Source organism: Podarcis raffonei, chromosome 16, assembly GCF_027172205.1.
Source record: "Podarcis raffonei isolate rPodRaf1 chromosome 16, rPodRaf1.pri, whole genome shotgun sequence".
NCBI lineage: Eukaryota > Metazoa > Chordata > Lepidosauria > Squamata > Lacertidae > Podarcis > Podarcis raffonei.
Window position 1 is genome coordinate 3,671,707 of NC_070617.1, and position 22,541 is coordinate 3,694,247.

Sequence of the window (22,541 nt, forward strand, 5' to 3'; positions counted from 1 at the left end):
CCCTAGAGGAGGGGGAACACACAGATGTTGTTGGACTCCAACTCCCAGAAGCCAGCAGGGCTGACAACAAGGGATGATGGGAGCTGGACTCCAACTCCCAGAAGCCATCAGGGCTGACAGCAAGGGATGATGGGAGTTGGAGTCCACAAAGGGGGCTGTAGAAGGAAAGTCTGGCTTGTTTCTCTGCCTGGAGTGGGAATATCATTTCCAATCAACTGCACCCGCAACCAAACTGCTCTCTTATCAATTCCCATTGAATGATAGACAGGGCCCCCTCCCTACTTGTGGGGTGGGGAGAGGAGAAGATAAAGACTCTGGAGAAGACGAGTTTGCCGGGGTTTTCGCCACCCCAAAGGTTAGTTTCTCTCTTTTCCCCCTTTTAATTTTGGTTTCAGCCCCAGAAGGGGGAGACTTTTTAAAAACAGCAGTCTTTTTTAAAAAACGGAACAAGAGGCGTATAGAAGAAGAGGGTCCTTCTCCGTGGCAGACTTCGGTCGGCTGGGAAACGGGTGCTCTGGGCCACCCGCGGCTTGGCGTTACAGGACGACACAGTCCGAATCCTGCTTCTGGCGTGGCCTGCGCTCTCCGGAGGGGCGGGAGGGCGGAGGAGTCCTCCCCTAAAAGGAGGGAAGAGGAGAAAGTGGGGCGTGTTAAGGAACGGGAGATTTTGTCAGACGTGGAACACTTTTCCTTCCTCTCTCGTGATACTGGATATCAATAGGGACACACGCAAGGGAGGCTGGGAGATTCAGCGAAGACGAAGCCCTTGTTGCTGTGGTTAAACTGTGGAACTCACTTCCACATGAGGCAGCCAATCTGGATGGTTTTAAAAGAGGATTGGACATGGGAAGTTTTTAATGTGTGACATCTTAGTGTATTTTTGGGCTTCGTTGGAAGCCGCCCAGAGTGGCTGAGGAAACCCAGCCAGATGGGCGGGGTACAAATATTAAATTATTATTATTATTATTATTATTATTATTATTATTAGGAGAAGGAGAAGGCTATTGTTGGCTGTGTTATACCTGTGCTATACCAGTAATAATAATAATATCTAAAACTTGCGACACGCAAGGAAAGGGCGATAGGGAGGGAGAAGGGGAGGAAACACCCCCCCCAAACCAGGCACCTATTTTTAAATAGCAGCTCTTATCACAAGCAGCTAGATAAAGGTAAAGGGACCCCTGACCATTAGGTCCAGTTGTGGCCGACTCTGGGGTTGCGGCACTCATCTCGCTTTATTGGCTGAGGGAGCCGGCGTACAGCTTCCGGGTCATGTGGACAGCATGACTAAGCCACTTCTGGCGAACCAGAGCAGTGCACGGAAATGCCGTTCACCTTCCCGTCGGAGCGGTACCTATTTATCCACTTGCACGTGCTTTCGAACTGCTAGGTTGGCAGGAGCAGGGACCGAGCAACGGGAGCTCACCCCGTTGTGGGGATTCGAACCGCCGACCTTCTGATCAGCAAGTCCTAGGCTCTGTGGTTTAACCCACAGCGCCACCCGTGTCCCTGTCATGAGCAGCTGGTGGTCTGTAATAGAGCTATTTATGGCAGGTCTATGGCCCTGCAGATGATGCTGGGGTCTACCTAACTCTACTCCTGACCGCTGGCCATGCTGCATACACAGGGGTTGGGGGGAGTTGGGGGTTGGGGGGAATGTTACCTGTGCAGGGGGGGCCGTGGCCGGCGGCTGCTGCTGCTGCTGATATTCCTCCTGCTGCAGCTGCTGGGCGAGCTCTAAGTCGCTGAGCGCAGGTCCTCCTTGCTGCTGTTGCAGAGACAAGGCGATCATGTAGTCCTATGGAGGAAGGAAGGAAGGAAGGAAGGAAGGGAGGGAGGGAGGGAGGGAGGAGAGAGAAAGAGTAGGTGGATGTGAACTCAGAGCATGGCACACACACCTCCTTCGAATTCCTACCCTCTGGTTTCATTTTCTTCTTCCATCTTAATTTTATTTAATTCGCAACACGCCAAAGATTTTGGGTATAATATATAGTTAAAAGATTGGGGGAAACTATGGAAGGAAGGATTAAAATTTACTGCATGCAGTGCTCTGAAAGAAAATGTGATGAAAATGATGTATAGGTAGTATGTTGCACCTGTAAAATTAGCTAAAAATGTATAAAATAAGTAATAAATGTTGGAAATGTAAAGAAAAGGAAGGAACTATTTCCTTTGTACATACATAGGATGTGGAGTGTTTCAAGACCTTCTTCTTATTATTATTACATTTGCACGCAGCAGAACCCGGCCACCGTTCTCTTGAAACGGAAGCATTGCGTTTTCAGTGCTCCTAAATGCTCAGCTTGGGAACACGCAGAACAACTCCTCTTTCTCCCTGTTAGCCAGAGGGACCCTCTGAGCCCGTCCTCAGTGGTTGAATCGGCTCCTTTCGCTCTGATTGGCTCCAATCACCACGGAGGGTGAGAAGGTTGCTTAAAAGGTAAAGGTAAAGGGACCCCTGACCATTAGGTCCAGTCGTGGCCGACTCTGGGGTTGCGACGCACATCTCGCTTTCCTGGCCGAGGGAGCCGGCGTACAGCTTCCGGGTCATGTGGCCAGCATGACTTAAGCCACTTCTGGCAAACCAGAGCAGCGCACGGAAACGCCGTTTACCTTCCCGCCGGAGTGGTACCTATTTATCTACTTGCACTGGCATGCTTTCGAACTGCTAGGTTGGCAGGAGCAGGGACTGAGCAACGGGAGCTCACCCTGTCATGGGGATTTGAAACACCGACCTTCTGATTGGCAAGTCCTAGGCTCTGTGGTTTAATCCACAGCGCCACCCGTGTCCCGAGAAGGTTGCTTACCATTGGCTAAAAAGCCTCCCCTTTCAACTGATTGGGTGAACCGGGGCAGCCCTTATGCCCCGCATGGTCTTGCCTCGCTGGCCCCTGCTCTCACCTGGTCCACCTGTCTCTGGTTGAGGTGCTGCTCTTGTGGGGAACCGCCTGCTGCCTCCTTGCCCAGGGCGTGGCTGAGGTGGAACTCTGCGTCGCAGAAGCAGCTGTCCCCGTCCACGTTGTGCAGGCTCTCCCAGGCGACCTGCTCCTCGTGGAGGAAGCCCTGGTCGGTCACCAGGAGGTACAAGTGGCTCTGGAGAGGGAGCAGGGAGAGAAAACAAACAGGCTCTGGTTAATTTGGAGGCAGGGTGGCGGTAAATCAGCATAAGTAAAGGTAAAGGGACCCCTGACCATTAGGCCCAGTCATGGCCGACTCTGGGGTTGCGGCGCTCATCTCGCTTTATTGGCCGAGGGAGCCGGCGTACAGCATCCGGGTCATGTGGCCAGCAGGACTAAGCCGCTTCTGGCGAACCAGAGCAGCGCACGGAAACGCCGTTTACCTTCCCGCCGGAGTGGTACCTATTTATCTACTTGCACTTTGAGGTGCTTTCGAACTGCTAGGTTGCCAGGAGCAGGGACCGAGCAATGGGAGCTCACCCCGTCGCGGGGATTCGAACCACCAACCTTCTGATCGGCAAGCCCTAGGCTCTGTGGTTTAACCCACAGCACCACCTGCGTACAACTATTTAAAAACACCACCACTTGCGAGCATCTACTTTCTTGGGCTCTAATCACAGAGAGAGGCTACTGAACTTCCCAGTCCTCTTGGATAATGTCCTGAGTGAATCTCCACCCCTCGTCTCTCCCACTCCTCCTTCGTCACTTCTACGGGTGCTGACAAGTGCCCTCTGTCTTTGAGCTCCTACTTTTAAGGCTCTCCGGGTTCTGGGAGATGGAGGGTCTGGAATGCTTTCTAATGACAGCGTGTCAGCTGGGTATGTTGAATGGTCTCTTTAAATTTGAAGGTTGATTATTGTTCCACAAGATGTGTATGTCTTTAAGGGCCAGAGCAAATAACGTGACCTAGTTTTACAGCTGTGAAGCAGTGTAGCAGGTACTGCTAAGTTGTGTTAATTAAGCTGTGTCAGCAATTGGGTATAGTATATAAAGAGCAGCACCTGGCTCTCTCAGTGGGTCATGCTTGTTGATATATTTAGTGTAAAAGAAGTTTTTGTTTTCGTTATTAAAGCCTAGCTAAAGTTATTTTGTGTTCCTTGTAATGTGTGGTGTCCCCAGCAAGCTTTCTGCAGTGCAACTAATCTGCAAATAGCCAACAGGGTATTGTTCTGATTGTCCCACAATTTCCTAGCTTCCCCCCTCATCTGCCTCTGAGCTGCAACCTCCCTCAAACCCATTGTAAAGCTACCGTATTTTTTGCTCTATAAGACGCACCAGACCACAAGAAGCACCTAGTTTTTGGAGGAGGAAAACAAGAAAAAAAATATTCTGAATCTCAGAAGCCAGAACAGCAAGAGGGATCGCTGCGCAGCGAAAGCAGCAATCCCTCTTGCTGTTCTGGCTTCTGGGATAGCTGCGCAGCCTGCATTCGCTCCATAAGACGCACACACATTTCCCCTTACTTTTTAGGAGGGAAAAAATGAGTCTTATAGAGCAAAAAAATACGGTATATTGTCTTCCTTTTCCTCCTCCCTGGAAGGGAGTAACTGAATGGGGTACTGAATGGGGTACTGAATGGGGTAACTGTGCCCCTGAAGGACCAGGTGCGCAGCCTGGGAGTCATTCTGGACTCACAGCTGTCCATGGAGGCGCAGGTCATTTCTGTGTCCAGGGCTGCTGTCTACCAGCTCCATCTAGTACGCAGGATGAGACCCTGGGGAGGCCGTCTCCACCATTGCTCCTCCCCTGCCCAGCCCCGGACATCGCCCACCTTTCTGAAAAACAACAACAGCCCTGCGGGGCGGGTACCTTGTGCTTGATCATGGTGCTGAAGTGGTTGTTCCTGAAGAAGACACTCAGCTCGCCTTCCTTGACCGTGGACGTCAGCTCGCAGAGGCCGTGGTAGGTCAGCTGAGAGGCCGTGGACTCCAAGAACTGCTCTGCTATCAGGCCTGCAATGGGGTGGGTGTTGCGATGGAACAGGGAGGAGAAGAAGCAAATATGAGGCGACATGCAGGCAAAGCGTGATGGCGATCGACTCTGATGATGAATTGGATCCACAGTTGTTTCAATTCCTTACTCGGCCTTCACCCTCAGGAACCAGGGTGGGCAGCAACCTTTTAGAATGCAGCATTAAAAACTGTTTAAAACAGTCGGGTCGGGCGTGAATGAGACTCTGCTGCATGTAGCCAAATTTCCGAGCGTTCAGAGGAGGTGGTGGTGTCCCCAGGATACGTAGTTTTATTTTACACCATGAGGATAGGGTGGAGGGGCTCGCAGCACTAACACCCCACTAGGTCCCCCAGGGAGGTCTCCAAAGCACAGTTTTGGCATCCTAACAGATTGAGGTTGAATCCTGACAAGACAGAAGTACTGTTTTGGGGGGACAGGAGGCGGGCAGGTGTGGAGGACTCCCTGGTCCTGAATGGGGCAACTGTGCCTCTGAAGGACCAGGTGCGCAGCCTGGGAGTCATTCTGGACTCACAGCTGTCCATGGAGGCACAGGTCATTTCTGTGTCCAGGGCTGCTGTCTACCAGCTCCATCTGGTACGCAGGATGAGACCCTCCCTGCCTGCGGACTGCCTTGCCAGAGTAGTGCATGCTCTGGTTATCACCCGCTTGAACTACCCTACGTGGGGCTACCTTTGAAGGTGACCCGGAAACTGCAATTAATCCAGAATGCGGCAGCTAGACTGGGGACTGGGAGCGGCCGCCGAGACCACATAACACTGGTCTTGAAAGACCTTCATTGGCTCCCAGGACGTTTCCGAGCACAATTCAAAGTGTTGGTGCTGACCTTGAAAGCCCTAAACGGCCTCAGTCCTGTATACCTGAAGGAGCGTCTCCACTCCCATCGTTCTGCCCGGACACTGAGGTCCAGCGCCGAGGGCCTTCTGGTAGTTCCCTCCCTGTGAGAAGCCAAGTTACAGGGAACCAGGCAGAGGACCTTCTCGGTGGTGGCACCCGCCCTGTGGAACGCCCTCCCACCAGATGTCAAAGAGATAAACAACTACCAGACTTTTAGAAGACATCTGAAGGCAGCCCTGTTCAGGGAAGCTTTTAATGTTTGACAGACTATTGTATTTTAATATTTTGTTGGAAGCCGCCCGGAGTGGCTGGGGAAACCCAGCCAGATGGGAGGGTATAAATAATGAATTATTCTTATTCTTATCGAGCACAGAGAGAGACAAGCCTCTGTACCTCCAGCTCCCACCAAACCCACACACTCACAGCCCCACCTGGCCCTATTGTTCTCCATCCCAGGATAATGCGACATTCAGCCAGGTGAAGTCGGGAAAGGCCCGCCCATTGGTCTCTCTGGCAACAGAGATTGCTTTTTCAAAATGCGAATGGTAAGCAAGCTTCCTCCTAGATTCTAGGCTCCTATCCGCAAGACCACAGGTTTTGAAGGGAACCACAGGTGTCATCCAGACTGACCCCACCACCCAGAGCCATAACAATACATGTATCTCAAGTTTCAAAGAGGTGTGTCTTCAGCATGGGACAACAACCTAATTATTATTATTATTATTATTATTATTATTATTATTATTAATAATAATACCCCGCCCTTCCCAGCCAGAGCCGACCTCAGGGCAGCTAACACCAATAAAATTCCAGTAAAAAACATAATGGGGGGGGGAACCAATTTAAAATACAGGTTAAAATGCAATTTAAAATGCAGGCTCATTTTAAAAGTAGCCGATAAATCAAGACCATAAGGGGAGGGAAACATAAGGGTCAGACTGAGTCTGAACTGAAGGCCAGGCGGAACAGCTCTGTCTTGCAGGCCCTGCAGAAAGATGTCAAGTCCCGCAGGGCCCTAGTCTCTTGGGACAGAGCATTCTACCACGTCGGGGCCAGTACTGAAAAGGCCCTGGCTCTGGTTGAGACCTATCTAACCACCTTGGGACCTCCAAAATGTTGTCATTGTGGACCTTAAGGTCCTCCGTGGGGCATACCAGGAGAGGCGATCCCGTAGGTACGGTTTAAAAGAATTCAAAATTTCAATGGTTGTAAATGATACAAGAAATATACAGTGGAACCTTGGTTGTCGAACGCTTCAGAAGTCAAACGTTTCGGCTTTCGAACGCCGATGACCCGAAGGTGAATGCTTCTGTTTTCAAACGTGCCTCGGAAGTCGAACGGCTTCCGCAGTGTGTTTCTCCATTTTTTCAATGGATTTTGCCGCCTGGCAATTGCGCCTCGGTTGTCAAACGTTTTGGAAGTCGAATGGTCTTCCAAAATGGATTACGTTCGACAACCGAGGTTCCACTGTATATACATGTAACGGTTGTTCAAAATAGGTGTCTAATAGCTCAAAGATGGTTAAAAGGCCTTTGCTGAGAGGTCTCTTGAGGTAAAAAATGTGAGACGAGGCTTGGAAAGCAAATTTCCGCAAGCGTGAAACTACCACCAAGCAGGCCCTGCTCTTAGTCTCCGTAAATCAGATCTTATTTTATTTTTTCTTGTGCAGCGGCCATGCTAATCTTCTCTGTATCATTCCAATTTTAGCATATGTGCTGCCGAAGCGAGCACAAATCAGATCTTACTTAATGGCCTCCACCCCTGGGCTGACGACAACCCCACCTCCAGGTAACAGTTACCCCTGGACCTTGAACGTGTGAATGAGTCCAGGCAGACAGGCCTCACCTTCTGTCACCAGATTAGGGTCGCTTGAGTGTTTGCAGGTGATGATCTTCTCCACCAACTGGTTGTAGGTCAGCTTGCTGACGGCCTGGGCCACCTCTGGTATCTGGGGTGGGGAGAAACAGGTTGTGCGCTGGAGTCTGGGAGTCCACGGCGCAAGGGGTGTCGACGGCCAAGAGGCAGGTTCAAATCCCAGTTCGGCCACCAAACTCCCAGGGTGGCCTTAGGTCAGTTTCCCCACCCCTCAGCCTAACTTTGCAGGGTTGTTGTGGATAATGTAGAAGGTGGATAATGTAGAAACCCACAATATACCGTATTTTTTGCTCTATAAGATGCACTTTTTCCCTCCTAAAAAGTAAGGGGAAATGTGCGTGCGTCTTATGGAGCGAATGCAGGCTGCACAGCTTTCCCAGAAGCCAGAACAGCAAGAGGGATTGCTGCGCAGTGCTCCCTCTCGCTGTTCTAGCTTCTGGCTTTGCCCCTCTGTCCCTTCCCCCACCTCCCAGAAAAGCCCCCAAGAGCCGCGCTCCCTTTAAAGAGCCATGCGGAGTGTGTGTGGATGCATACAAGCTCTGCTCAGTGCTCCCTTTAAAGAATATTTTTTTCTTGCATTCCCCCTCTAAAAACTAGGTGCATCTTATGGTCAGGTGCGTCTTATGAAGCGGAAAATACGGGGTGTGTGTGTGTGTGTACGCACACACACATACACATATATATATATATTTGCAGGGAGAGGAAGAATGAGATAAATAAACGGAATAAAGAAATGTATGAAGCCCATTGGGCTCCAGTGGAACTGATCGTGGTGATGTTGGGAAGACTTTGCATTGTTCTCATTATCTTAGACTTAGGTCAGGAATAGGGGCCTGAGGTAGTGCGGGACTCAATTTCCCATCAGCCCCCAGCCCACCTGGCCAATGGTTGGAGGTGATGGAAGTTGTAGTTCAACAAACATCCGGGTGGGTGGTTGTCACAGGACACCCCAATTTAGAATTTAACATTTTTAAATTTCAATTATTATTTTTAAAATTTCAATTAAAAATGCAGATTGCAATTCAATTTCCCAACAGCTGGGGATGGCTGAACGCAGGACTGGATTTAGGTTTAATGAAGCCCTCAGCTACTGAAGGCAATGGGGCCCTTTATATGTCCAGCTGTCCTTTGTCAACAATAAATGGTTGCTGTTTGTTGTGTTGAATATATGCTACATGGTAATTTATGGACCTAATAGGTATCTAAAGCCATTTGCACATAACAAATAGGAGCCTACACAGCACAAAACACTGTTGCTGTATGTGGGTTTTATTTTATTTGTTTTATATCTTGTATTTTGGAAATGTACACCCAGGTGTTTTTTTTCCTTTGATTTTTTGGGGGCCCCCAAGAGGGTGGGGCCCTAAGCTATAGCTTGTTTAGCTTATACAGTGGTATCTCTGGTTGCGAACGGGATCCGTTCTGGAGGCCTGTTTGCAACATGAAAGGCACGCAACCCGCAGCGGCGCATCTGCGCACACGCGGGTTGCGATTCGCCACTTCTGCACACGTGCGTGACGTCATTTTGCGCGTCTGCACATGCCCGCGCAGCGAAACCCGGAAGTAACCCTTTCTGGTACTTCCGGGTCGCCGTGGGACGCAACCTGAAAAAATGTAACATGAAGCAAACATGAGGTATGACTGTACGTAAATCCGGCACTGGCTGAATGGCAGGTGCCGTTTACGCTTCTCAGACTGGAGAGATTCGGCTCGCGAAACTCTCAAAGACGCCTTCGGCGGCACCTGAGATGCTGACGACTCGCAAGCTCAGCTCCTAGGAAGCGATGGGTTGCGGAAAGAAGAACTAGAGGAGAAGGTGTCTCACCTGCGGGTCCACCAGCCAGCCGTGATAGAGAGGCATGTTGAGAAGGTCAAAGACGATGCACTCGGGGGTGTACTCGAAATCGGCGACTCCTGTGAACCTCACGTTGACATCCAGCCCCGTGGAGAGTTTGGGCAGAACCGTCATGGCGTCGTTGACGTTCTGTCCGCGGCAGGAGAGGAAGAGAAGAAGGGCATGCTGGGTTTTGAAATTTGGGGACAGAACAAAGTCTAGCTGGGAAAGCCTGTATTTTTTGGGGGGGGGGCAGAGATAAGGAACCTCAGCTCTAGGAGACCAGGGTTCGAATCCACCCACAGGGCCGCTGTCTCAGGGTCGTTGTGGGGATTAAATGAGAGGGAGAATGACGTGTACCACCACCTTGAGCTCTTGGGGGGGGGGGAAAGCTGGGGCAGAAACGCCATCAGTCAACAAACGAGTTAATCAGAGATAATAATAATAATAATAATAATAATAATAATAATAATTATTATTTATACCCCACCCATCTGCCTGGGTCCCCCCAGCGACTCTGGGCAGCTTCCAACAGAACACTAAAATACAATAACCTATTAAACATTAAAAGCTTCCCTAAACAGGGCTGCCTTCAGATGTCTTCTAAAAGTCTGGCAGTTATTTTTCTCTTTGACATCTGAAGGGAGGGCGTTCCACAGGGCAGGCGCCACTACTGAGAAGGCCCTGTGCCTGGTTCCCTGTAACTTGGCTTCTCGCAGTGAGGGAACCGCCAGAAGGCCCTCGGCGCTGGACCTCAGTGTCTGGGCAGAACGATGGAGGTGGAGACGCTCCTTCAGGTATACTGGGCCGTTTAGGGCTTTCAAGGTCAGCACCAACACTTCTAAATGTTAGGTAGTTGTTTATTTCCCTGACACATGATGGGAGGGCGTTCCACAGGGCGGGTGCCACCACCAAGAAGGCCCTCTGTCTGGTTCCCTGCAACCTCACTTCTCGCAATGAGGGAACCGCCAGAAGGCCCTCTGCCTGGTTCCCTGTAACTTGGCTTCTCACAGGGAGGGAACCGCCAGAAGGCCCTCGGCGCTGGACCTCAGTGTCTGGGCAGAACAATGGAGGTGGAGACGCTCCTTCAGGTATACTGGACCGAGGCCGTTTAGGGCTTTAAAGGTCAGCACCAACACTTTGAATTGTGCTCGGAAACGTACTGGGAGCCAGTGTAGGTCTTTCAAGACCGGTGTTATAGTATTACTTGTAAGGGATTATGCCCTCGCTGGATCAGGCCGCAAGGAACGCAATGTTCTCCTTTTCGGCAACGACCTGCGGGACAGCCGTCCGCAGCGAGGGCAGACATACTGCAGTTTGCGTATCCTCTGAATGCAGTTTTCCGAGGTGGGCTGCTCCTTCCTGTGGAGGTTCCACTCCTTACCGCCAAAGAGGGGCCCTGCTTCGTCTGACCAGGCACTCAGCTCCCTTGGTATCCTGATCTCATTCTCTGAAGGGCGCTGCTGGCTGCTGGGGCAAACTGGCGGCTCCCTTAGCCTGCAGTTTTTACGACGGTACGTGCTTAAGCGCAAGATGCTTCTTGGTGTGCCATTGTTTGGTTTTAATGTGCAATTATTATCTGCAGCAGGAGCTTTGGGCACAGGGCAGATTGTGGAATTTCTCAGCAGGTTATTACAATAAACAGAGACCTGCCGAGTGCCTTGGGGGAGCCTGAAGGGAAGGGGGGGGGGAGAAAGGAACTCACTTGCTGAAAGTTGAGCTGGAGTGCTTCCGACTGTTTTTGGGGCTTGATGGACAGAATGCAGTCACCTGGCATAGAGAGAAAATAGACCTTTTTCATTAAGAATGTAAGAAGGGCATTGTTGCTGGATCAGGCCAAAGGGGGCCCAGCCAGTCCAGCCTCCTGTTCTCAGAGTGCTCAAATATGCCTCTGGTAACCTAGGAATCTAGACAGACTGCCTCAAGTGGCAGGGAGTTCCACTGTTTAGCTACTGTTTAGTCCTTCCTTTCACCTGCCCTGGATCTGCCAACATTCAGGGTTGCGTCCAACGCTCGTCCAACGCGGATCAGACCCGCTGTGATTAAAAGAAAGGCTAACTTAAGCCCATCCCTTCTGGCAGATCTGTAACTTGCTTGAATACAAGCCTGCATAGAGAAGATAGCTGACTATGCAAAGGTAAGCAGCTGCCTTAGTTGCTCCGCCCACTTTGGCCTCTGGCCCCGCCCACCAGCTGCGCGCGGCCCCTGAACCTTGCCCGGAAGCGGCAAGCGGCCCTTGAGCAAAAATGAAAACGAAAAATCAGGTTTCTCCACCCCTGGACCAAATGATCTCACTCTGTAGAATGGCAGCTTCACAGGGGTGGGGGGAATTACCATATTTTTCGCCCCACAAGACGCACCTGACCATAAGACGCACCCAGTTTTTAGAGGAGGAAAACAAGAAAAAAAATATTGTGAACGCAACAGTTTATGTATGATTTTTGTGGTTCATGCTCTGGCCACAGACATGCGATTTGACGGTGAATTTGGGGTGACCCAATGCAAAAATCCTGTGGATCTGTGCTTCGTAACCACATTTTTGCACCATTGCAGCCCCAGGAAACAGTGGATGCGTGATTTTTTTGGTGCAGGCTGTAGCCATGGACATGCTATGTGATCTGATGGTGAATTTGGGGTGACCCAATGTAAAAATTCTGAGGATCCATGGTCTTTTACCTCCCCCTCCCAGGCAGCCTCCTTTATCGCTAGCCTCACTTGTCTCTCTCCCCGATCGGCAAATGATCAGTGGCTTTGTTTCAACAACAACAAAAAGCACGATCTGCTTTTTGCCCCTGGGCAATTCGGCTCCAGGGACCACACATTCGCTCCATGAGACGCACAGACATTTCCCCTTACTTTTTAGGAAGAAAAAAGTGTGTCTTATGGAGCGAAAAATACGGTAGGTGGCCCCTTGTCTAGTACCCAGAACCCCCCCTCCAAAAAATCACAACCCCAGCCCTAAGGAAATGTGAAAGCGATGGCGGCCACATCCTGCCACTTACCAAGGTGAGCCATCAGCTCGTCGGAAGTGATCACTTCCTTCTGGGGAGGCAGTTTCACCTGAAAGAGAGGAAGAGAGAAAAAGAGAGAGAAGAGATTTGGGAGGATAAAGGACATTTTGCCAAGAGGACCAGCCTGCCTAGACCCGAGCGCGCCCCCTCCTCCCTCCAAATGCCTGCATTTGGGGGTATATACCAAGAAAAAAGGGGACGCGGGTGGCGCTGTGGGTTAAACCACAGAGCCTAGGACTTGACGATCAGAAGGTCGGTGGTTCGAATCCCCATGACGGGGTGAGCTCCCGTTGCTCAGTCCCTGCTCCTACCCAGCTAGCAGTTCGAAAGCACGTCAAAGTGCAAGTAGATAAATAGGTACCGCTCCGGCGGGAAGGGAAACGGCGTTTCCGTGCGCTGCTCTGGTTCGCCAGAAGCGGCTTAGTCATGCTGGCCACATGACCCAGAAGCTGTACGCCGGCTCCCTTGGCCAATAAAGCGAGATGAGCGCTGCAACCCCAGAGTCAGCCACGACTGGACCTAATGGTCAGGGGTCCCTTTACCTTTACCAAGAAAAAAGCACACTAAGAACTCAGGCCAATATAAGTTTCAGCAGTGGGAGGGGTCCCTACTCGCAAATCAATAGTCAATTGTAACAAAAACTAATCCATTCAAAAGTATGTATTCTGACAAGGATTGCAAACTCAAATAGAGATTACAAACTCAAAACAGAGATTACAAACTCAAATTCATAAGGATATGTAATAATAATAATAATAATAATAATTTATTATTTATACCCCACCCATCTGGCTGGGTTTCCCCAGCCACTCTGAGCGGCTCCCAATCAAGTGTTAAAAACAATACAGCATTAAATATTAAAAACTTCCCTAAACAGGGCTGCCTTCGGATGTCTTTTAAAGATAAGATAGCGGCTTATTTCCTTCACATCTGAAGGGAGGGCGTTCCACAGGGCGGGTGCCACCACCGAAGAAGGCCCTCTGTCTGGTTCCCTGTAATCTCACTTTTTGCAATGAGGGAACCGCCAGAAGGCCCTCGGAGCTGGACCTCAGTGTCCGGGCTGAACTATGGGGGTGGAGACACTTCTTCGGGTATACTGGGCCGAGGCCGTTTAGGGCTTTCAAGGTCAGCACCAACACTTTGAATTGTGCTTGGAAACGTACTGGGAGCCAATGCAGATCTCTCAGGACCGGTGTTATGCGGTCCTGGTGGCCACTCCCAGTCCCCAGTCTAGCTGCCACATTCTAGATTAATTGCAGTTTCCGGGTCGCCTTCAAAGGTAGCCCCACATAGAGTGCATTGCAGTAGTCCAAGCGGGAGATAACCAGAGCATGCACCACTCTGGCAAGACAGTCTGCGGGCAGGTAGGGTCTCATCCTAGAATCATAGAATCATAGAGTTGGAAGAGACCACAAGGGCCATCGAGTCCAACCCCCTGCCAAGCAGGAAACACCATCAGAGCACTCCTGACATATGGTTGTCAAGCCTCTGCTTAAAGACCTCCAAAGAAGGAGACTCCACCACACTCCTTGGCAGCAAATTCCACTGTCGAACAGCTCTTACTGTCAGGAAGTTCTTCCTAATGTTTAGGTGGAATCTTCTTTCTTGTAGTTTGGATCCATTGCTCCGTGTCCGCTTCTCTGGAGCAGCAGAAAACAACCTTTCTCCCTCCTCTATGTGACATCCTTTTATATATTTGAACATGGCTATCATATCACCCCTTAACCTCCTCTTCTCCAGGCTAAACATGCCCAGCTCCCTTAGCCGTTCCTCATAAGGCATCGTTTCCAGGCCTTTGACCATTTTGGTTGCCCTCCTCTGGACACGTTCCAGTTTGTCAATGTCCTTCTTGAACTGTGGTGCCCAGAACTGGACACAGTACTCCAGGTGAGGTCTGACCAGAGCAGAATACAGTGGCACTATTACTTCCCTTGATCTAGATGCTATACTCCTATTGATGCAGCCCAGAATTGCATTGGCTTTTTTAGCTGCCGCGTCACACTGTTGGCTCATGTCAAGTTTGTGGTCAACCAAGACTCCTAGATCCTTTTCACATGTAGTGCTCTCAAGCCAGGTGTCACCCATCTTGTATTTGTGCCTCTCATTTTTTTTGCCCAAGTGCAATACTTTACATTTCTCCCTGTTAAAATTCATCTTGTTTGTTTTGGCCCAGTTCTCTAATCTGTCAAGGTCGTTTTGAAGTGTGTTCCTGTCCTCTGGGGTGTTAGCCACCCCTCCCAGTTTGGTGTCATCTGCAAATTTGATCAGGATGCCCTTGAGTCCATCATCCAAGTCGTTGATAAAGATGTTGAATAAGACCGGGCCCAAGACAGAACCCTGTGGCACCCCACTAGTCACTCTTCTCCAGGATGAAGAGGAACCATTGATGAGCACCCTTTGGGTTCGGTCAGTCAGCCAGTTACAAATCCACTGAGTGGTAGCATAGTCAAGACCGCATTTTACCAGCTTCTTTACAAGAATATCATGGGGCACCTTGTCAAATGCCTTGCTGAAATCAAGGTAGGCTACATCCACTGCGTTCCCTTCATCTACCAGGCTTGTAATTCTGTCAAAAAACGAGATCAGGTTAGTCTGACATGACTTATTTTTCAGAAATCCATGCTGACTATTGGTGATCACAGCATTCCTTTCCAGGTGCTCACAGACTGTTTGCTTAATGATCTGCTCCAGAATCTTCCCTGGTATTGATGTCAGACTGACTGGGCGGTAATTATTTGGGTCCTCTCTTTTCCCCTTTTTGAAAATAGGGACAACATTTGCCCTCCTCCAGTCTGCTGGGACTTCGCCTGTTCTCCAGGAATTCTCAAAGATGACTGCCAGTGGTTCTGAAATCACATCTGCCAGTTCTTTTAATACTCTTGGATGCAGTTCATCTGGCCCTGGAGACTTGAATACATCTAGACTAGCCAAGTATTCTTGTACTATCTCCTTAGTTATTCTGGGCTGTGTTTCCTCTGCTGAATCATTTGCTCCAAATTCTTCAGGTCGGGCATTGTTTTCTTTATCGGAGAAGACTGAGGCAAAGAAGGCATTGAGGAGTTCAGCCCTTTCTGTGTCCCCTGTTTGCATTTCACCATCTTCTCCTCTGAGTGACCCCACTGTTTCTTTGTTCTTCCTTTTGCTACGAACATACCCATAAAAGCCTTTTTTGTTGCTTTTAACCTCTCTAGCAAGCCTGAGTTCATTCTGTGCTTTAGCTTTTCTGACTTTGTGTCTACACGTGCTGGCTATTTGTTTGAATTCCTCTTTGGTGGTTTCCCCCCTTTTCCATTTTTTGTACACATCCTTTTTAAATCTTAACTCAGTTAAAAGTTCTTTAGATAGCCACCCTGGCTTCTTTAGGCACCTTCCATGTTTCCGTCTCATTGGTATTGCCTGAAGTTGTGCTTTTACTATCTCCCTCTTAACAAACTCCCAGCCATCATGAACTCCCTTTCCTTTTAGTATTACTGTCCATGGGATCTCACCCAGCACTTCCCTAAGTTTTATGAAGTCGGCTTTCTTAAAGTCGAGAAATTGAGTCCTAGTATGCTTGGCTGCTCCTTTCCGCTGTATAGTAAACTTCAGAAGAGCATGATCACTCGCGCCTAATGATCCTTCCACTTCTACCCCACTAACCAGGTCATCAACATTGGTTAGGACCAGATCTAAAATGGCTGTTCCTCTTGTAGCTTCTCCCACTTTCTGGACAATGAAGTTGTCTGCAAGGCCAGTGAGGAATCTGTTTGACCTTATGCTCTTGGCTGAGTTTGACATCCAACAAATATCCGGGTAATTGAAGTCCCCCATTACTACTATCTCCCTTCCTTTTGCATGCTTGGCCATCTGTTCCAGGAAGGCATCATCTATGTCCTCCGTTTGGCTTGGGGATCTATAGTAAACTCCCACAATGAGGTCACTGTTATTCTTCTCTCCCTTAATTTTGACCCAAATGCTCTCACTTTGGCTTTGAGGTTCTAAATCTTGGATCTCTTCACAGGTATACACATCCCTGACATATAACGCCACTCCTCCTCCTTTCTTGTCTGGTCTGTTTCTCTGAAATAGATTGTATCCCTCCATTATTACATTCCAATCGTGGGACTTATCCCACCAGGTTTCAGTGATGCCTATTATGTCATATTTAGTTTGCTGTACCAAGAGCTCAAGCTCATCTTGTTTATTTCCCATACTTTGCGCATTAGTGTACAGACATTGAAGTCCATTAATCATTCCCCCATGTCTCTTATTTAAGGATTTTTTCCTCCCACCACTAGGTCTGCGTGCTGTTTGCTCCATTCGGTCTATGACATTTGGATGATCATCTTCATCAATTGATAGACTCCTACCTTCAGGAGCACTGTCTCCCTCCCCCACATTAGTCAGTTTAAAGCCCTCCTGATGAGGTTTCTGAGATTTTTTGCAAAAACATTCCTACCAACCGTTGTGAGGTGCAGCCCATCGCTTGCCAGAAGTCCATCTTCAAGAAACTGCATTCCGTGATCTAAGAATCCAAACCGTTCCTGTTTACACCATTTGCGAAGCCAGTTGTTCACTTCCACTATTTTTCCCTCTCTCCCTGGGCCACGTCGTTCAACTGGGAGGACAGATGAGATGACAATTTGTGCATTTAATTGCTTCAATTTCCTGCCCAGAGCCTCGTAATCTCTTTTGATCTTCTGGAGGCTATTGCTTGCAGTGTCATTGGTTCCCACATGAACCAAGAGGAAGGGGTATTTGTCAGTGGGTTTTATGATTCCTTGCAGTCGTTCAGTTACATCTTGGATCTTAGCCCCGGGGAGACAGCACACTTCCCGAGACATCTTGTCAGGCCCACAGATCACTGCTTCTGTTCCCCTCAGTAGGGAATCCCCTATCACCACTACACGCCTCCTCTTAGGTCTGGTCGAGGTTCTTCCGTGAGCTGTCCGTTCCAAGGTCGCCTGCACATTCCCTGAAGACTGCCTTTGCTGCTCGTCTTCATATACCTGATCGACTGTAATGAGGGAGAGATCCTCAAATGGAGTCTGCTCTTCGTCTTCCATGCTAGGGGAAAGGACCTCAAAGCGATTGCGTATTTCTAAACAATCAGAGCGAACCCTGGGCCTCCTACTTCTTTGAGTCACGTTTCTCCATATATCTGGCTCCTGTGTTGGTGAACTAGCCTCCTTCTCAGGGGAGTCCCCTGTCTCCTCCTTGGTGGAGACGGTGTGCTCTGTTGCTTCCAAGAAGAGCTCCAGCTCTCTAATTCTTTGGAGCGTAGCTACACGTTCCTCCAGTTGCTGGACTTTGTCTTTTAAGAGGGCAATCAACATGCAATTGCTGCAGGTAAAGCTGCCTGCAACCTTTGGCAAGATGGCAAACATTGCGCAGGAACCACAGGCGACTGCAGCTGTTCCCTCACCCTCCATCTTGAGAAGGTGTCGTTGGGGGTGACTACAGCGGTCCTCCATCATAAAAAGCGTGAAGACATGACAAATAAATCCCCCCAAATAAACCTATATCTCCCCCAACAAACGTTTGAGACTAGCTCCCCTAAATCTAAAAGATGGATCAAACTGCGCGCGCCGCTAGGCGCGCGCCGCTGCCCTACAAGCTCTGACAAGCTCCTCCCACAGCTAATCCCCTACCTCAACAGAAGCCCTGCCCCCTCTGACCTTTGCACAGAGAAAGCAGCTAATCAGCCACAAGAAACTCACACAAGAAAACCCTTTTTGTTCCTTCTTCAGCCGCTGCCCTACAAGCTCTGACAAGCTCCTCCCACAGCTAATCCCCTACCTCAACAGAAGCCCTGCCCCCTCTGACCTTTGCACAGAGAAAGCAGCTAATCAGCCACAAGAAACTCACACAAGAAAACCCTTTTTGTTCCTTCTTCAGCCGCTGCCCTACAAGCTCTGACAAGCTCCTCCCACAGCTAATCCCCTACCTCAACAGAAGCCCTGCCCCCTCTGACCTTTGCACAGAGAAAGCAGCTAATCAGCCACAAGAAACTCACACAAGAAAACCCTTTTTGTTCCTTCTTCAGCCGCTGCCCTACAAGCTCTGACAAGCTCCTCCCACAGCTAATCCCCTACCTCAACAGAAGCCCTGCCCCCTCTGACCTTTGCACAGAGAAAGCAGCTAATCAGCCACAAGAAACTCACACAAGAAAACCCTTTTTGTTCCTTCTTCAGCCGCTGCCCTACAAGCTCTGACAAGCTCCTCCCACAGCTAATCCCCTACCTCAACAGAAGCCCTGCCCCCTCTGACCTTTGCACAGAGAAAGCAGCTAATCAGCCACAAGAAACTCACACAAGAAAACCCTTTTTGTTCCTTCTTCAGCCGCTGCCCTACAAGCTCTGACAAGCTCCTCCCACAGCTAATCCCCTACCTCAACAGAAGCCCTGCCCCCTCTGACCTTTGCACAGAGAAAGCAGCTAATCAGCCTGCACACCAGATGGAGCTGGTAGACAGCCGCCCTGGACACAGAATTAACCTGCACCTCCATGGACACCTGTGAGTCCAAAATGACTCCCAGGCTGCGCACCTGGTCCTTCAGGGGCACAGTTACCCCCATTGAGGACCAGGGAATCCCCCACACCCGCCTGCCCCCTGTCCCCCAAAAACAGTACTTCTGTCTTGTCAGGATTCAACCTCAATCTGTTAGCCGCCATCCATTCTCCAACTGCCTCCAGACACTCACACAGGACCTTCACCGAACACAGTAATTTGTTACAGAATTAGAGATAAGAGTTTATGCCTTCGGGGGTAGACTGCCCCTGACCCTGGAAGCTCTACTCACCTTCCACTGCAAGAAAAGGATGTTCATGATGGCCAGCAGCGGGCAGGGCCCGTTCTCGCTCTGTGTGATGACGGGCGTCCTCTCCCCTTTCCAGCTGATCCATTTGACGCAGTAGAAGTCAGGGGGCTGGGGGTGGCTGGCGGGAGAAGACCGGGGCTCAGGGGCCGCCTCCCCGGGTTGCTCGGCGGCTGCGGTGGTGGGCACATCGGCCGGGTCAGAGTCGCTTGGCAGAGAGGCAGCGCCCGCCAGCAGCTCCTCCTCTCCCGGACGCTCTTTGGAATCCAGCTTTCCGGCCTCCGCAGACTCCGGAGATTCGGGTTCCGGCCCTTCGCCTCCCCTCCCGGCCCCCGGGGGGGTTTCCTCGCAGGCCGGGGCCTTCGGTGCCTCCTCCTGGTCTTGCCTGTTTGCGGCAGGCACCTTGCCACACATGGCGCCAACGTCCTCTACGCCTCGCTCCTCCGGTGAGGCCTTGGTGGTCTGGGGTTCGGCCGGCACATTCTCCCCCTTCGCTGACGGTTCTGCGGATAATTCGGGCTCCATTCGGCACTGCCCCTACTGCCGCCTTCCTTATAAAAACCCAAGCATCCACTGCGGACGAGGCTGGCTGTCGGATCGAGTCCCAAATGACAGGCTTCCTTCTCGCTTTCTGCTGAAGTTTGAATGTGCTTTCCGATTCTGCCTCTCAAGAGGAAAACGGATTCAGGCGTTTGGCAGGAGAAACTCACCCCTCTCCCCGGATCAATAAGCGATTCGCAAACTTCTATTCGCCTTACAAAATGCAACGTTTGCTAGGTGCAATTCCTCTGCCTGCGCCGACTCGCCGCCTTCTCCCAAGTGGTAGAAAATAACACTTTTTTAAAAAGCAGGTGGGAAAAGATTCCTGTTTCAATTCATCCTCTGTTTCCCAACCGGATCTTACTTGACGTCGCCTTTCCCCTTTTCAAAAGCTACCCTAAAAGACCTTAAAAGTGGGGGACGATGACAATTTGGGGTCTGCAATTTCAGGGGCTGTCAGGCACTGCTGAGAAAACGTGAGGCGGAAATAAAAATGAGAATAGAAACCGATGTTTTTTCCCCCAGGCTGGTTTTTCCCTTGCGTTTTCCGCTTCTCGTGGGGGCCACGGAGAAATCAATTCCGCCACCTCTTCTCCAGCTCGGCTTTAAAAATTTAATTATTTAACACCCAGGAAACCCAACCGCCGGCCGCCTCTCAATCTCTCCGCTTCCAGATACGCAAAGGATTATTATCTTTCAAGATCCTTTTTTTTAAAAAAAAGAAAAAAGAAAAATCTCCCTTTTTTTGTACAAAAAAAATCTTTTTAAAAAAGCAAAGAAACCCACGCCTATATATATATATATATATATGAAATTAAAAGAAGTAAATTTCCACAAACTGGTTAAAAATAGGATAAAAATGCAAAGATTTTGCTGCACGGACGGTTTGGTTTTTTCCTTTTTAAAAACGTTATTTTTTTTAAAAAAGGCAAAGACAGATGTAGAAGACGAAGGTTATTCGGGTGTGTTGTTATTCCTTTTCCTAAAGTGTCGGACACGGACTCTGTGCCACCGGCTCCAAACCTTCGCCCTCCTTTTGTTGTCCTTGAGGTTGGGCAACCGCAAACAGAGGCAGCCAGTCCCCTATCTTATTTTCATCTGATCTGAGCTTCTCCTTCCGCTCGAAGGCATCCCAGCATATTGACTTTCTCTCCTCGCCGCCAGCCACAACTCACGCGCTGCTCAGTCTCTAGAGCGAGTTTGGCGGGTTGTTGACAGCTTGCCTTTGCAGAGAGAGCGGCTCAGCCGGAGGGGTTTTAAATCAGCCGGGCGGCAGGATCCTGGCAATAAAAAAAGAAGGGAAGAGGGTGGTAAGAGAAACACCTGGATTTTTCCACCTGGACACACCTTCACCTCGCTTCCACGGAAGAATTTCATTTAAAAGCCATGTATGTTTTCACCTCCAAGGACTGAAATTGGGGTGGGGCTTTTCCAGACCAAGCAAGGGCGGAATTCCCTTCCAGGCAGGCTTTCAGGGGCCGCATGCTGGGGCGGGCGGGGCCACAGGTAAAAGTGGGTGGAGCCATGAGTACCTTTGCACAGTAGGCAGTGTCAGCCTGGACACTGAGGTCCAGCGCCGAGGGCCTTCTGGCGGTTCCCTCATTGCGAGAAGTGAGGCTACAGGGAATCAGACAGAGGGCCTTCTCGGTGGTGGCGCCCACCCTGTGGAACGCCCTCCCACCAGATGTCAAAGAGATAAACAACTACCTGACATTCAGAAGACATCTTAAGGCAGCCCTGTTCAGGGAAGTTTTTAATATGTAACGCTGTACTGTTTTTAACACTTGATTGGGAGCCGCCCAGAGTGGCTGGGGAAACTCAGCCAGATGGGCAGGGTATAAATAATAAATTATTATTATTATTATTATTATTATTATTATTATTATTATTATTATTATAGGCTGGCTTCCAAACATAATTTCTCTCTCTCTCTCCTCCATCCAAACATGTAAAAGGCATGATCAGGGTGGAAGGACGTATTTACGGCAGAAGAAAGCACTCTGGGAGGGTGCAAAGCGAGGCAGGCGAGGGGTGTGCCCCCGGGGGCCACAGGGAGAGGTCCCAAGGGCCATATTACGCTCCGAGGCCCCACCACCCTCAGCTGGAAGCGTTCTTTCCTCTCCCGATCAGACAGAACAATATTTCCTTTCTGCCCCATAAATGGAAAGCACAGAATAGTTTCCCCCAAAGAATCCTGGGAATTGGATCTTGGTGAGGTTGGAAACTACACTTCCCAGGATTCCTTGGGGGAAGTCACATGCTTCAGATGGGAGCTGAATGCACTTTAAATGCATGATTCTGCTATAGCTCTCTCTCTTTTTAGATGAAAGCTGGGGATCTGGGTAAATTGGGGAGGCCAGAGGCACCTGCTCGCCTCTCCCCACGCGATCTGATCAGGGAGGGGAATGGCCAGCCGTCAGTCAGCTGAACGCTCGGTTGCCGCGGTAGTTGCATAGCTCTGGGGTGGTTGTTGTGGGATGTTTTCGCAAGAGGGAAGCTGTCAAGCCGGTCCTAGGGGTGGGGTTGGGGGTAGGGAAACAGCTTAGATCTGCAGCCTGGTTGGATCCAGGCAACGGCGGGGACCTGGGTTTCAAAAGCCCAGGAGGGAGGTGAAGGGGAGAGCAGGATCGGTGCAAATCCACCTTCAGCTGGAGGTGCAACAGATAACTCTCCACCCCACCCCACCCAGTTCCCTCAAAATTTATTCATTTTAACCCCCA

At 50.0% G+C, this 22,541-nt stretch overlaps 1 protein-coding gene and 1 pseudogene across 1 annotated transcript in view; both read right to left on the bottom strand.

The window, feature by feature from the left end:
- Positions 1-328: 328 nt before the first annotated feature.
- The window catches only part of MINDY1 (MINDY lysine 48 deubiquitinase 1), a 31,413-nt gene continuing 9,200 nt past the window's right edge, over positions 329-22,541 (bottom strand). Inside the window, exons 3-11 of the mRNA XM_053368783.1 lie at positions 19,267-21,101; positions 12,477-12,534; positions 11,180-11,244; positions 9,466-9,624; positions 7,611-7,713; positions 4,767-4,909; positions 2,902-3,093; positions 1,664-1,798; positions 329-617 (exon numbers count right to left, since the gene is read on the bottom strand). Of these exons, the coding sequence (XP_053224758.1) occupies positions 537-617; positions 1,664-1,798; positions 2,902-3,093; positions 4,767-4,909; positions 7,611-7,713; positions 9,466-9,624; positions 11,180-11,244; positions 12,477-12,534; positions 19,267-19,806 (1,476 nt within the window). The 5' untranslated portion in view covers positions 19,807-21,101 and the 3' untranslated portion in view covers positions 329-536. The remainder of the gene's footprint in view (positions 618-1,663; positions 1,799-2,901; positions 3,094-4,766; positions 4,910-7,610; positions 7,714-9,465; positions 9,625-11,179; positions 11,245-12,476; positions 12,535-19,266; positions 21,102-22,541) is intronic.
- On the bottom strand, positions 7,401-7,496 carry LOC128404525 (uncharacterized; annotated as a pseudogene).